Source organism: Phasianus colchicus, chromosome 18 (assembly GCF_987193195.1).
Source record: "Phasianus colchicus chromosome 18, bPhaCol1.hap1.1, whole genome shotgun sequence".
Lineage (NCBI taxonomy): Eukaryota > Metazoa > Chordata > Aves > Galliformes > Phasianidae > Phasianus > Phasianus colchicus.
Genome location: NC_143453.1, coordinates 3,834,499 through 3,850,589, shown reverse-complemented (window position 1 = coordinate 3,850,589; position 16,091 = coordinate 3,834,499). Strand labels below are relative to the sequence as shown.

Below are 16,091 nucleotides of genomic sequence, written 5' to 3'. Positions count from 1 at the left end.
TAGAATGAATGTATAATTAATATGTCAAGTGAAAGTTAAATACACTTAAACCCCATGTGTGTGAAAGGATAGGTATCCCAACTTTACCCAGTGGTGGGTTTAAGTATTTTGATGTTATAATCTACAGAAACATTAGTTTAATTCTTAGTAACTGAAAAAGAAAAATAATATAAAATGGTTGGAGTTTGTACGAAAGAAAAGCTGGGAGAAAGCAAAAAGAAATAATTCTCTCTTCTGGTATGAGAGTTAGAGGTGTTAGATGAAAGTAATCAGCTGCAACTACAGAACAAACCAAAAAGGACACTTCATGTGTGGCAAAGTTCTCCCCAGCATGATTGTTTGCAGCTATTAAACATTTATATGGGTACAAGGAGTGACTAAACAAATTCATGGAAGAACAACGAATTGGGATCTGGCAAATACGAAGACATCATCTGTGGTTCAGAAAATCCTAAATTCCTGGAAGTTTGAGAGGATTTTCTGTGGATCTGTCTTGCTTTACTCTTCTGTATCATAGAATCATAGCATGGCCTGGGTTGAAAAGGACCACAATGATCATCTGGTTTCAATACCTGTTATGTGCAGGGTCATCAACTACCAGACCAGGCTGCTCAGAGCCGCATCCAGCCTGGCCTTGAATGCCTGCAGGGATGGGGCATCCACAACCTCCTTGGGCAACTTGTTCCAGTGTGTCACCACTCTCTGTGTGAAAAACTTCCTGCTAATATCTAACCTAAACCTCCCCTGTCTCAGTTTAAGACCATTCCACCTTGTTCAGCATGATGAACTGGATCTGCTTTTTGTCTGGTCTGATATGGTCATTCCTGTATTTTTCCTATAGCATAGTAAATTTATATCAAAGTCTATTTGGAAAATATCCACAATGTTTTGTGGTTTTTTTCCCCTCTTTGTGTGCTTTGTGCCTGACGCATCTTAGTATATTGAAACTTAAGAATCTTACTGTTTTCCTCCTAAGCAGAAATTCTTTTCTTTCTAACCCAGAGATACCTGAAGTTCCCAGAGGATGTGAAAGTTAGCAGTGAATTTCTTGATCTGATCCAGAGCTTGCTTTGTGGGCAAAAGGAAAGGCTGGGTTATGAGGGACTCTGCTGCCATCCGTTCTTTTCTAAAATTGACTGGAATAATATCCGTAACTGTAAGTAAAGTAACATTGCATTCATAAACAATTCCTGATTTCTGGGTAATGTGAAAATCTGTACAGCGTCAGTATTTAAGCGTGTTTGATCTGAGTCATTGTTAGTAATGAAACAGGACTGTGTTCAGGAGCAGGTGTTTTTTAACAAAACAATTTGTTCTGGTTTTTAGATAGGATATCTCTTAGGTGAAAATTGTATGGTAAGGTGAGGTTTAATATGTTTCTGTATGAATTTCTGATGCAACTGTTGTATTACTGTGAGCACTAGGCTGGAAAATCACAATGGCCTTTACATGTCTTTCCTCAGATTAAAATGCATGTGTGTTCTTCAGGCCTTTTCCACCTCAGTTTGCTCCATTTTGGCATTCTGGTATATTGTCCATTTATCTTTATTTCTTTCATTACTTGCTATCCAACTTTTAGATTTTTTTTTTAACCTTCTGTAAGATAAAATGTCAGAGGTCATAGGGAACATTGATGGTTTTTTCCTCTAAGTTAATGTGTCTAATAAATGGCTACATATTTTGTCACAAATCTATTCCTTCCAGTAGGAATGGATTAAAATCACTGAAGCAGATAATTTTCTAAGCAGAAAATTGTTTATAACACTGGGGGAATAATGGAATTTAGTATTTGGAAGTACTGAGGCACCAGCACCATTGTAAAGCAAGCATTTTGTCTATGAGTGCCCAACTTGTGTTGGGTGCTATTTTAAGTTAGTTGGACTGTAAGATTATTAAGTTAGTTGGACTGTAAGAATATAAAGCAGAACTTGCCTGCTTTATATTCTTTATCAAATATGCTCCCCTGTATTAAGAGCAATGATTGTGCTCTAATTTTCATGAATTGCTAAGCCAACGCTTCTGCTTTTTGATGACTGTCTCAGCACTTCAGCTGTCAGCTCCACAGTATGTTTACCTGCTTTTCTGTTGATTCATTCATTTTGAACTTGTGAAACTGCTGTTCTGTTAAATGCCATTGTTTCTGCCCTTTGAGAGCCACTGAACCTCAAATGAGAAATCTTTCTTATAATTTCAGCATGTATTTCCCAGGCTTCAGCTTGCTCTGCACTCCTTACCCAGAATCTAGTCTAAGCTACCAGTGCCCATTTCTGAAATTTTTGTATTGTATTTTTATCATATCTTATATCTGAAAAAAAACAGTATTTAGGAAAAGTTCTGTTGTTTCCTTGGCAATTGCCTGTCCAGCATTGACACAACTGCACAAGTTAATTTGAGAGTGTTTTGCCATTTCATGTGATAACAGTGATTCTGATGGAATTCTGCCGTCATTATAAAATTTGAAGCAGTCATTTGGGATTTAAAAAAATTCTTTTTTTGGTCTGCAGCTGACCTGTGGATTGCATCATTCCCTGTAATATCCAGACCTACCTACAGTGAAGATTCATGCAGTTTTGACCCCTGGCTTGGCTGTTATGTCTTGTACATCATAAAACCTCTCTGTAACTAGCACAAAACACAGCAGTCTTTTTGCTTTTAGTAGCAGATCCAGTGTATTGCCTATTGCTTTGCTCTCTGCAGTGGTTCTCTATCTGCTGGTCTATTCAGGATAGTGTCACTATCGTTCTATTCAAAAGCCTTGATAGACTCTTCCTGGGCTGCCTATGAGCTGAAGGTTTCTTTCTTATCTTCAGCCTCCTATGATAGTGGTGTTTAACTGGAGCAGTGGCAACCTGAGGAAACCAGGAAGCCAGCAAGTGTTGGAAGAGGCCGCAGGGTTTTCATTTAGACCAAGGAATCTCATTTCCTTAGGTTAATAGTGTGAGATTTTGGGGCCATGCTATATGAATTTATCAAGTCATTATTAAATAAATTCTGTGTCGGCAAACTGATTTCTTTCTAGTCTATTAAAGCAACGATGTTATTTGTATTTTGGACTGGAAAAGGTAGGGAAAAATTGGTACCCATGCCTTGCAAGTATTTAAGTTATTACTGGGCACTCCAGAATAACCATTTTTAATGCATCACTTTAGGTTACGGAAGTGTCATTAAGCAGTTTTTCAGTGTTATGTTTTGTTGATAGAGTAACCTCTGAAACGTTTCACTTCTCAGTAAATTCCTTCCCAAAAGAAAACCAGTTGCCTTTCAGAAAAGCCCCAATCTTTCTTGGAATCAAGCAGCACAGACCTGTAGAAGCAGCTCTTAAGGTACAGAATAATCCAGCCATTAACCAAAGGTGAACTTTGAATCTGTCTTAGCAGGAAATTCCTCTCTTCTTTAGGGTGTTTTACTGAAAGATATCCATGGATCTTGCTTTCTGTATTTGCTGATTTCCCTATTTAACAACTTTGAAAACTTATTTTAAGAAATCTTTGAATAGCTTGTTTTGATTCATTTGATAGAGTTTTCAGAAAATATTTGGGATTTTTATTTGCCTAGGGTGAACGTGTTTCCAGACATGTTTAGCTAACAGATCAGGATTTTAACTGGAATGTTGCTGACTGGACTTCCTGAGTATTTGATAAGTATCTAGAATCAGGTAGAGCTTAGGAAGCGACATGTCTGGTTTATTGGCAACAAGGCTGCAGATCTGAGAATTTTGTTAATCAAATTTCTTGTCTGAAATCCTGAAATAGCATCAACTGTTCGATTGGAAACAAAAAATCTGTCTTATAAAGGTTACCTGATAGATGGTCAGAAAGTTCCATCATAATCTACGTGATGTACATATGTATAGCATAAAGACTCTTGGACTGCAGTCGAAGAGATCTTGAAAGAGGAAAAGCAGTTTAATCTTCCTTGAGGAAACTAAAGAAACGAGAGGAAAAGAACAAAAATCTTGAGCAAACTGGAAAACCTCAGGAAGTGTTGAAGGGTGATTTTAGGCTGTTATAAAACAGCCAGGAACTCAAATCTCTTTGCTCATAATTCTGAGGCTCATCCTTATAAACCCCAAATTGTCATTCAGTATGTTAACAGTTAAATGTTTTGATGTCTCACTTAGATGTTTGCTGTCAGCAAAATGTGTTGACTCGTCTCTCTAAATGGAGATCACTTTCATGTCAGCTTGAAGATGACTTTTATTAGCAGAAACATATGTGTTGGATCATTGCCTTGAGAGAAGAGAAAAGATGCTAAGACACTAATATATAGATGGGTTAGAACTCATACAATTCCATTGTTCAGATGGTCTTAGACATAATATCCTTAAATTATATCAGTCAGACCTGCTATTTTCTATTTTTATTCAATAACACTCTACTGAAATATGCCTTTTAAAACGTGAGAGAGTAACACCTAACCTACTTGAGAAGGCTCTGCAGATGCTTCTCCCCAGCAAGTATATATAGATCACCTTGTATGTCAAGAAAAGACACATTTTTAGTCTTCAGAAGTGTTCTTATTTCCTATGAATTTCCTTTTTCATCTTTCACTGTCCCCTGGGAACTGCACTATCTCTTTCATGAATTTGCATGAAAATATTTTGAAAGGAAGGAGAGACGCAATTGAGGCAGCGTTCCTTGAACTAGTCCTAAATGCACACATTCGAAGGGAAAAACACACACATCCATCCCCCAAATAAAACAAATAATGAAAGAAATCTTTGTTTTCATAAGGGACATTTTATCTCATCTTAATGATAAGCTGGTTACAGTACTGCATCATGTGTGGGGTTTAACTTAGCAACCCACAACACCCTCTTTTCCTCGAAAAGTCATTCTTTGGAACAGATGGAAGAGGGTTACATCCTTCCACAAGTGGGGAGGTATCTAGGCAAGCAATTGGCTTTTTTTAAAACATGCAGTTCCTTGCAAGATACTTTAAATGGTAAACAGAACATATATATTCATTTGCAATATATCAGAAGCAGGAAGAGGTCTTTATACAGTTTGTAAGACTAGAAGCATCAGTTCTACTGCCTTTTTGACTAATAGTTTTGCCTTCCTTTTGAGTGAGCCTGAAAGAAGTGCAAATCTTTCACCTTGTCAGCAGTGATGACATGATTTCAGCAGTTAGCTCTTAGAGGCTTATCTTGACCTCCTCTGAAAGATTCTTTTAAAGAAGGAACTGATAAGCACATCTATGCATTTGCATTCACTAATCTTCATCTTGTTCCAAAAATATGATAATTAGGAGTCCTTTGATTTTCAGTAAGAAATAATAATTGTTATTATTATTAGAGATTGGCTAGAGATTATGTCACCATGTGATCCTCATTTGAGAACCAAATTGCTCATCCATATTAGCTTGTTTTTATAGGTCTTCTCTGAAGTAAATGATTCCGTAGGGATTTTGGACATCATGCAAAGCACCTTTCAATCTTAGGAATAATGGCCCATGAAGAAGCTACCAACTAAACAGAATGGATCTAGCTGTTCTTCTTTCCCTCAAGATATTCCCTCTTACTCCTATGTGTGTGTGGTTTTTTTGTTTTTTTTTTTTTTCCCTTCAGTGTATACTGAAAAAGTTCTGATTCTCGTGTTCAGTCACTGGTGATGGTTCAGGATGACTTAAAGTACTTTTTATACTTTATTTTGTTTAGTAAATGCAAAATGGAGAGCAAAAATATTTTGAGTTTTTTTCAAACAGCTTTCACAATTTCTTTGTTCGCATCTATTAAACGTTTGAAGAAACCATACTGTAAAACACTTTGCTCTTCAAACTCATTTCCTGCCAGCTCCAAAGATTTGGTATGTCTTGCATTCAGTTTTTCATTTTTGCATCCTTTATTCTCCACTTAGCCTGTTTTACCATTTTATGTGCATGCTGATCATATGCACTTTTACAGTGTATTTTTCTCTATGCAAGTAGTTTGGCTAGAAATTCTTGTTAGGAGAAAAGATTTTCTTTTTAATGGTTATGTCTAAAGATGACTCTTTAGAGCTCCTTAGCTTCCTTCCAGTGAGAAGTTAGGCACTAGATCTCTCTTTATAAGCTGAAATTAACTGTCAGATTCTGAGGAACATATAACAGGGGTGATATAACGTTATACAAAGGTGGCTATGTTGGTTTTTGTTACCTCTTTAAGAAAGATTCTAGACTTCCCCAAGCGAAGTGAATAGTTTGCTGTTTGCTCTGCTACTTTGCCTCATCAACTTTATCTGTCTCCAAAGGCAACATAAAAAACTTCACAGCAACCCCTTCCTTTAAGAGGATGCACAAAGTTCTTTAAGCAGAGCTGCTACACTAAAATACATATTTTCTGTAATTATCTTCCTCTGCTATGAGTTAACAGTAATTTTGGGGTTATCTTAGCATTAAAGATGATATACTTATGAACAGCATTCTGTTGCTTACATGTTTTTAATCTTTTAAGAACATATAAAGAATAGCTTGGCACTATCTTGACAGTAAGGGATTTTTTTTTAGGTGCAGATCCTAATAAACAATATGTATTCCAAAATTATGTTTACAATGTATACATGTCAGTATTGTATTGGATCTAAATATGCATTGTAACCAGTGAAACAGCAGAACTTAATAAATGCATAATATTGACAGAAAACTTTAACATCTGAAACCAGTAAGTAAAATTGCTTATTACAGACCCATTTTAATTTGTGTATTTTCCCATTTGTCTCATTCTAATGTACTTGGAACTACTGTACGTGAGCAGCATTCAATCTGCTCCATGGAATTTCTTTCCTCGTCCCTGCTTGGCAGCAGTGTCAGAATGGCTCCTTGGAGAGCTGCTAACAAAGCATGCGTGTGCAGCTGTGATTTGATGCTTTACAGGGACATTTTTGGCTATCGATACTGTTCTGGTGGGTAGTTTAAGCATGGGTTTGTCTAGAGAATTAAGAGTTAAAAAGCAGACTGTGAAAGGCTTGGCAACCTAGAGGGAGCTAGCAAGCTCCAGCCGTGACTCATTCTGCCTGTGTCAGTCAGATAAGCATCAGCATCTGTCACGAATGCAGGCAGGTAGGGTTAAACTCGAGCATGCAGAGAGTGAGGAGCAGGGAGCCTGCACTGCAGGGGTTGTAATGTTTGTTCCTGGTTCTTCAATTCTCATCAGCCCCTCAGCTACAGGAGATCTATACTGGCTCCATGGTAACGGTTTTAGCACACTACACTTCCATCAGCTTGTGACAATGGGCTGTGTTCTAGTTACGGGCTGAAGAGCTGTCTCCTTCATAGAGCAAAAAAGAGATTAGTAAATTTGCTGTGAGTGAGGATCCAAGTGATGAAGGGGGGGAAAAAAAAAGGTAGAAAAAGTGCTTTAGTGAGGTAGGAATTGCACAGCAGGATTTTGCATTCATTCCCTTCACACACATAGCCGTGCCAGCAGGTAGCTGGGGTGCTGCACATCATTGAGAATAACTCGTCTTTTTATTCTGTTGGTTAATTAAACTGAAGTAAACATTAGAAAAATCAGCTGAAATTAAACAACTGCTTAGCAACTAAAGTGGTACCAATTTAGAAATTATAGTAAAAAATAGACTGTAATGCCTTCTATATATACCTCTCTTCAAAGCTGATTGTATGAGAGCCAGACTGCAGTGGTGTCCCAACAAGAGTTCCAGATCTTTAGCAAGCTCTTCTGGATAAATAAAATCTTGCTGGTATTTCTTCTCATATTTCTTCTCATCCTGAAGACCAGTTAGCTTTCAGTAGCTGTAATTTATTAAAACCTTCCGGATGAAAGACCAGTTAACTATTGATTAGAAGCCAATGCTGGGCAGATTTTTGGTAATGTTAAAGGGTAGATATCTTATCCCTTAGCTAACTAGCAAAGAATCAGGCTGCATTCTCACGTAGTGGCTTCACTAACTGGATAGGACGGAGACATTTTCTAGATGAATCGGAATTGAATTACCTTTAGCTGTATTATGGTAATGATTTTATTAGCCTCGTGCTTTGATTTGATTCATTGTATGTCTGGAGAGAAGAAAAAAGAAATCCACACACACAAAAAAGAAAAATCTCCAACCTATAACTCCGTTTAATCAGTGTGGGAGATACTCTGCCTGCAGAGTGGTAGCCATGTTGGTAGCTGAAGGGTTAATCTCTTGTTGCTGTAATACGATTTGAGAGCAGCAGCTCAGTCTGCTTGTGTTAGCAAGATTAAAAGCAGGAGCTGCAGTGCCATTGCAAGCACTGAATGAGTGGGACTGTTGCAGAGTGAACTGTAGCTGAATTTTGTCTTTTATCCCTTCTTTTTTCACCAGCTCCTCCCCCCTTCGTTCCTACTCTCAAGTCTGATGATGACACCTCAAATTTTGATGAACCAGAGAAGAATTCGGGGGTTTTATCCTCTACACGGCAGTTGAACCCGGCAGGTTTCTCGGGTGAAGATTTGCCTTTTGTAGGGTTTTCATTCATCAAGGCATTGGGGACCCTCAGATCAGAGTAAGTACAAATTATTGCTTAGGTGGATTTGACCACTGAAAAAAAACATGAAGGTTTGTTACAGTGAAGAATGATGTACGTGTGGGAAAAAAAGCTGTTTTAATTGGCCTGCACTGTGTGTTAGGGAAGCTGCCAGATTCTGGCTTTATCTGTTGCTGCTGAGGCTGGTGCATGTCCTAATGTTCTGTGATTTTTGGGGTGAGAGCGAAGGGGATCAGAGGATTGATTCTAAACCGGTTGTTATGAAAATTGTTGTTCAGATACTTTGAATTAGTTACTGCTGTTAACCAGGGAGCAGTAGGTGATTGCATTTTTTGGTACTGCAGACCACAGAAAGAAGGAAAATTCTAAGGAGTTCAGAGATGGAAAAGCGGGGAGGGCATTTTAATGGGCTAGAGAGTGCACACCACAGTGCTGGGGATGTGTTAGGCTGAATTGGTGATCCACAGAAATGGAGCTGCACTGATCTGGGAATATGCAGTGCTAGGTTGGGGAACGAGGGAAGGAGCTTGATGGCAGCTGACTGTGCTGCTGGGTTGAGTTAAATGTGAAGGCTGGATGTTGCTGTGTTGTGTGCTAGGAGACTGGAGGTTCAGGTGAAGTATGCACGGTATGTCTTTGTGGAGAAAGGTGAAAATCTAGAAAAAAGGTTTTTCAGTTGTAAGGAAATGTGATTTCAGAGAGAATGGAGTCAGGAAAGAGAAGAATGTAAATAGTATGATGTTAACCATTTGGTGTGTTAGGTGGTTAATTCCTGATGATAGAGCTATTGGGAAAAGTACTAGTGCAGAATGTTAAGTTGAGAAGTCCTTACCTCAGTATCAGGAGGCCTCTCAGGAATGCAATGGCTTTAGCTGGGATACTGATTCAATGCACTGAAGCACTGTGCTGTGTTTTCATGTCAACCACCGTTTGTTGCTGCTAGTTAGTTCCCAGAAGGGACTTAATTGTCAATCTGTCTTAATCAAGTTTTCATTTTTCTGTCATATTGATTATAAAAGTTCCTCTGCGGGAAGTGTGCAACCAGATCTGGTGACACTGTTGACTTCTTTGATCTTGCCCACACCGTGAATCAAGGTTATATGATGGTTATGCCAGTAATTAAGAGGAAGGCTTTGACTGTCTTCCTCAGTGCACTTGCTTTTATGACAAAAGAGGGAGGAAAGGAGAGCACATAACAACCAGGAAACTACAGTTTTGTTGAAATGATCTAATATTGTCAGCAGAATCAGAATAATGGAAAGCTGTATCTGTAGAAACCTGGGGTTAAAACCTATCTTGATTTATAAGTGAAATAACTTTCACTGTTATCTTTTCTGCCTGAATGGCTCTGTAATCTATCTGTCAAAGCTAGATGGCCATTCACGTAACAGTTAGAAGAGGTTCAACAGTGGACACACATGGTAAAAATGTATATGTGACAGAGGGTCCAGGACTAAATGGGCAGCAGCTTGAGGTAAAGTCTAATGAGCAGTGATACAACTGTGCTGGTGGTTGGAGGCTTAATAGTAATGCAGATGTAGCACTGACATACTTTCTTAGGGGACCTAGTACCGAAGATGTATATTGAAGCAGTGTTTGGATTTTGGCAATAGATGAGAAGGGCTACAGCAAATGAATATAGATGTTAATGCGTTCTGGAGAAACTATGATAGAAGTAGAATTTTTTCTTGTGGCCTGGACTTTCCTCAGCTGGAGTAGAAAGACATCACAAGGTACCTCATTTTCACCAAAATGACTTCTATGTAAACAGGTCCTAATGGTTTCTTTTCTTTTTGTTGTATTTTAAACACTCTTGTTAAATGCACTCTGATATTTTTAAGAGTAGATAAATACTTGCATTTTGTTCTTTGAAGGCAATTTAAATATAGCCAAGAGAATGGAGGCTTAATAATGTCTGCATTTAAATAATGCAGTGCTTAGTTTATTCTCAATATCACTGCAACATTGGGATGTGAACTTCTTTCTTATAAAATATGGCACAGAACGTGCTTTACTGAGGAAATAAAGTACTGCTTCTGTCCATTCTACTATGAATATCAATATCTAGATGGAGAACAGTGCAGTAAATGAAGTACAGGCTTATCTGTTGTGAATCTTGGATTGCTTTCTCTTGAAAGTCCAAAATCATCAAGTTTATCAGCGCTGAGTTTTTCTTCTTAAAACCTTGCTTTGGAAAGTCCATCCCTTATGGTTGCTAAGCGATGTAGATCTGTTTTCCTGTGTCTGCAGCATGATAGCCAGTGCCTCTAGTGCTGCTCACAGTCAGGCCAGGCAACTGCAGAGTGTCATTAAAAAGGACCTTGAAACTTTCCTTGCTTATAATTTGAGATCTGTAAAGCCACGAAGTTTAGGGTTAAAGTCTGGACCCAGTTTGTTGGATGGTGAGAAGCCATCCAACGTGAGTTGGGAATTTCAATTACTTTAAAGGAAAGAATAGTTCAAAAAAATTGAACAGAAGAAGGATAAAAAGTTTTCCCATTCTCTTCTTTCTCCTAACTACTTAGGGTCTGAAGGGTTCACCTAAGTCACTTAGGCCTGTTGCCAGAAATTACCTAGTCAGTGTGTAGTTTAGAGTGGTTCGTTGAATTAAAATACTGCTTACATTGTCCCACACCATGAATTTTGGGAAGAATGTGAGATCAAACAGAAGAGCAAAAGGCATGGCAGGTAATATGTTGTAAGAAGCAGTCAGAAGAAATCAAGGGCATTGCTTATGTCATAAGTTCCTGTACTAGCAATTAAATAAGTCTCCTGTATGATCCTAGGAAGGGGAAGCAGGCTGCAGAGAAGGACCAACTAACTACTCCTGTCATGGCCTCTGCGTTCTTGATCTGGAGGAAAAATGCTCATTTGACTGCAAGTCTGGCTGCTGGTTTTGCCATAAGCATGTGGCTGTGAAAAGACAACAGACAACTGAGAGTTCAATTCCATTAAAAGCCAGTCCCACCTTATTTCCTGTCCCTGAGCATGGCTCATCTTCAATGCTCAGAACAAGTGAGAAAAACCCTTAGATGCTAGAATAACTCATCAAGCAGTAAAAGAAAATTACTCTTGTCCCCTGCAGGTGACTAGCAGTAGCCCTAAGGCATAAGATTAAACATGTTATAGATTCAGAGCTAACCAAATATGAAATGAAAAACCCAAGTAAAACAAATAGTTTATGATGTAAATTTTTGCCTGACTCTGTTCTCTCTTGATTTGGAGTAAAGAGCTGAAGGGGTCTGTAAGGCTGTGCTAGATGATCCTTGCTGTAGAACTGTATATGTTCCTTTCTGTAGAAAAGGTAATTTAAAAAAAAAATTATTTAAAATGTGATGTTGATTGGTGATTGTCATTACCAAATACTGAGAATTGAAATGGAGCCCTTCCTCCAAGAGAGGAGAACACTGGTTTTGCCCAACAGTTTGTGGGGTTCTTTGGTGAGCTCTTTCACCAAAGATAAAGAGGAAGCAGAGGATGAACATACCAAAAATATGCCTTGCTTCAGCTAGCTCTATTCACAGATTGATATTATCACTGTTTGTTTTTGGTTGTTTTTTTTAGGCCTGAGCAAGCATTTACGAGGGGGCGGAAGGTACAGATGAGTATAATGCTAAAAAGAATAGAGCATGAGGGACGGGGGATGAGTTCCAGGCATGCTGTGCTGGGGGCAGGATTAGGACAGATGGTGTCAGTTGTTACGAGAAGGAAGAAGCACAGGTGAGCTGGGAGCGTGAGAGTGGCGTAAAAGGATAAAGGAAGGTAAGAATGATGATGTACAAGAGAGGCTGAAATATGAGTTCCATGCTGCAGAATGATCCTATAGTTTATCCCATGCTGATTCTTTTTTCTTCTCAGCCATGTTAAGAGTGAAGGTGCTTTTATACAACTAGCACCATTTCTGATGGTTCTGCTGGTTGAGGCTGTTGCTGATCTAGCTGTGAAATCACTAGATAATCTGCTGTAAGTTAACTTGTTTTTTTTTTTTAGTCGTGTGGGTAGTGCTTCCTTTGAAAGTAAATTGGCACAGCTAGTGCTATCAGCACTTAGTACTATAGACTTTGAGGGGTTTTGGTTTGTTTCTTTTCAAATTTTCAGTTGCAATTTTCTTGTTGATGTATGCTGGTTACCTTTTGTCAATCTCTTTTTCACACTTCAGAGGAAGCAGCAGAATCTGCTCTGTTGTACTAAAAGGAGAGCTCCAGATGTAGCAATTAATTAAATGAAATACTCTGAGATGGCACCAACCTAGACAATAGCTTTGCAACCTGTTTTTTTTGATGTTGAACTTCGTGTTTCATTTCTGAGTTGATGCTGAGTGAGCAAGAACATAAGTGCACCAGCAAGGTGGGCATTTTCCACCTTGTCATGCTGTGTTGAGAGCTTATATCACCATGACAAGGCTTATTAGATTAGTCACTGTTCCATTTCTCTTGATTTCCTCTCTCTGCTCCCTTTCTGATACTTTTAAGGTTGTATGGATGTTCATGAAGTTGTTCCAAATAGATTATACAAAGAAAAGCATTCTTGGGAGAGGATACCTCTTAAAAGCTATGTGTCCAGTGCTGGCTGAAACCAGCTTTGTTTGGGGATAAGATGCACTTGTTTCCGTGGCAGGAAAATCATCATGTCACAAGGACAGGTATTTTTAAGGGATTTTCTTACTCTGTTTGGACAGGAATGAGAAAGAAAGAGTGTAATTCTAGTCTATATCCATTTCTTTCCTTACTAAACTGACACCAGCCCTGAGGAGCAGCTCCCCCTAGAGTTACCGAATGAAATTAAAACTTTGTCAGTGTGAGTCTCCCTTGTTCTGTCCCACTCCATCACTCCTGACTGAAAAATGTGTCCTTGCTGAGCTCTGGATCTTGCCTGAATCTGCCCTGTTGCTTCCTGGGCTGCAGTGCATAAAGATGCTGTAAGGTGACTTGCTAGGAGTGATTTCTGAAATGCAAGATGGTGTCTGTAGTATTACACTCTGATTCTTTTACTAACAAATAAACAAGGAAAAATAACAAATAAAATGGTCAGGAGGTGAAATAGAATGTAAAATCAGTTCCTTGAGAACTTAGTAGAGATTTGTTAGGTAATATCTCAAGTTTGAAAAGAATAAAAATCCAAAGGTGGTGGCTGGTGGCAAAACAAAATTTGCTTTAGCCAGTTCAGCTCCGGCCTGTAAACTAACTTCTAATTATCAAAAGATTTCCAGACTTGGTACACATTTGCAGCTATTTACATAGATTTTATTTACATTTTCAAGCACATTCCTTAGTGTCTTTTTTAGATAATGCGAGTTTTAATTTGTATTTTTAGACAGCTTTTCTCAACTACTCATTTTTAGCCTTGTTTGTACACCCAGCTGTTAAGGGATTTCATATGCGTCTTTCTCAGATGGTTGCTTTTTCTCTGTAGGAGTATAGACATGCTTTATAAATTGATTTTTTTTAAATACAGTAATCTGATGGATCTGTTGACTGCACCAGGACTAAAGCGTTCACTTTAAAGAAGCGTTCACTTTACATTTGCTTTTCATTAAGTCTGACTGTATCTGTATTACTGACATGCAGAATTTGTCTTCTGAGTTTTCCACACTACATTTCTGGGAAAAAAAAAAAAAAAGGAGTAATATTAGCAAGATAGAATTGGTGCATTTTGCTGTACTTACTTGCTAATATTCAAACTGTATTTCCTAATGAGTGTTAAGGGGGTGGTTTTGAAGACCTATTTTGACACGTACGTTTTGCTGCACCATTTTCATAAAGATCTGTGGGTTTTTTTTTTTGTGACTATCCTGCATACATGTTTGGATTTAGGAGTAGCTTCTTCTCAGAAAATGGTGGTGATGGAATCAAACTTTCCTTGGTGTTAAGAAGAGACTGCTGCTGTGTGTGGGTGTACGGCTATATGCAGAGAGCTGCTCAAAGCGTATTCTTCTCCATAGGGATAACTGGCTGCATACCAAGCTGTGGCCAGGAGAAGCAGAAAGCAATGTAGGCAGACTGTGTGATCTTTTATTAGCACCTTCATTGTATTTCTGTGTTTTCATCTATCACTTAACACAGATTGCACTGTTAACTGCTTAAATATCGAGTTTGAATCATTTTATGCAAGGCAGTACAACATTTTTTTTTAATTATGTTTTGATGCATGCACTTAATTTTTGCATTGAAAATTACATACAGACTGCAAAGCAAGAAAATATGCTCCTGGACATTGATTGGCTTCCTTTTCTCCTCTAGAATGGTTTTAGACTAACAAGTATTTTTTTTTTTCCCAGTTTTCTGATGTCAGATTGTTTGGAATAGTACAGTTAAATTGTGTCTCATGGGGGTGAGGGAAGTGCTTAAAAGTGGAACTCTGGGGATAATATGGATTATGTTGAGAAAGTTTTAGTTCAATTTTGTTTCATAGAAGGTAATTAAGGGAAGAAATTCTCATGGTGCAGATTATGACATATTGATATTTTTAGGGCTCTAGTACTTTGATTATAGTTTTAAATTGTGTTTAACAATAATGTACAAAAGAAGAGCAATACTCTGTGTATTATTCTTTCCAAGTGGTTAAATTGGCTTTACATTTTGTTTTGGTTGCACCTACTAATCTGTACAAGAGTTACACAAAAGCATTGCTCAGGTTTATTGTTTAGCACTGATGGAAAATACGAGCATTTTAACTAGAAGTATATGGATGATTTAGCTTGGATATAGTGTCATCAAGTTTAATGGTATGTTTGAATTAAAATGACAGCTGTAAGCCTATGGTTGCTTCTTCTGTGTTGTCTTTTCTTATAAGTGTGGTCTAAGTGCCCAGTGATTTCACCAAGGCTGTGTAAGCACAGGTTTCTGTACCTGTTGTCTATATTCATGTGCTGTTTGGCTTTGCTCTTTTAGATCCGTGCTTTCAAGTGTGGATTCTCCAGCAAAGGTCAGCTCCATGGAAAAGAAACTTCTTCTCAAGAGCAAAGAACTCCAAGACGCCCAGGACAAGTGTCACAAGGTATTTATTTATGCAGTTGGCCGTCTCCATTGCTCAAGGAATCTGCAACCACTGTGTGTCCAGGGATCTGTCAGATGCTGCTGATCATCCAGATTCGTGGTGGGCAAAGTGCTTTTCCTTCAGTGAGGTGGATTCCTGTCCAATACAAAGGGAGATGAATTTAGGCCATGCTGTTGCTGTAGATACTTTTGTCATAACAAGAAGCGGCTCTGGATTTTAAACAGTCCTTTTCTCAGCGTGACATAGACGACTGCTTCTTCCTGCAGGCCTTGCCTTGTCTTCGTCATATGCACAATTACAGCAGCACTGCTCTGAGGTTCTCTGTTCCTAGCTCATCAGCTTCTGCTTACATAACTACTGTCGTGTCACTGGTTATGGTGAACATCTTGTAACAGTTGCTGTGCTCCAATAAAGGGAACCTGGTGGAGTCTTTTAAAGCTCACTGCTTGATTGAGACTTTTATGAGAATTCAATTACTTTTCTCCTTGCTCTGTTCTGGATTTGACCATTTGTTCCTGACAAGGAGATGGGGGGAAACCATCTCCTGATCCAGCATGGATTTGGGATAAGGTTAAAGTGAACCATCTCTGCAAGTCAGGTGAAAAATGATTGTGGCTTCTTTGCTAACTGGTGTTCGAAGAATGACT

General features: G+C 38.4%; 1 protein-coding gene across 18 annotated transcripts in view; it reads left to right on the top strand.

The window, feature by feature from the left end:
- Positions 1-16,091, top strand: part of CIT (citron rho-interacting serine/threonine kinase) — a 91,219-nt gene that overhangs the window by 26,954 nt on the left and 48,174 nt on the right. For all 18 annotated transcript variants that reach the window (XM_090152513.1, XM_090152512.1, XM_090152526.1 and 15 more), the window contains exons 9-11: positions 1,003-1,156; positions 8,286-8,466; positions 15,339-15,444. In XM_090152513.1, the coding sequence (XP_090008639.1) occupies positions 1,003-1,156; positions 8,286-8,466; positions 15,339-15,444 (441 nt within the window). The remainder of the gene's footprint in view (positions 1-1,002; positions 1,157-8,285; positions 8,467-15,338; positions 15,445-16,091) is intronic.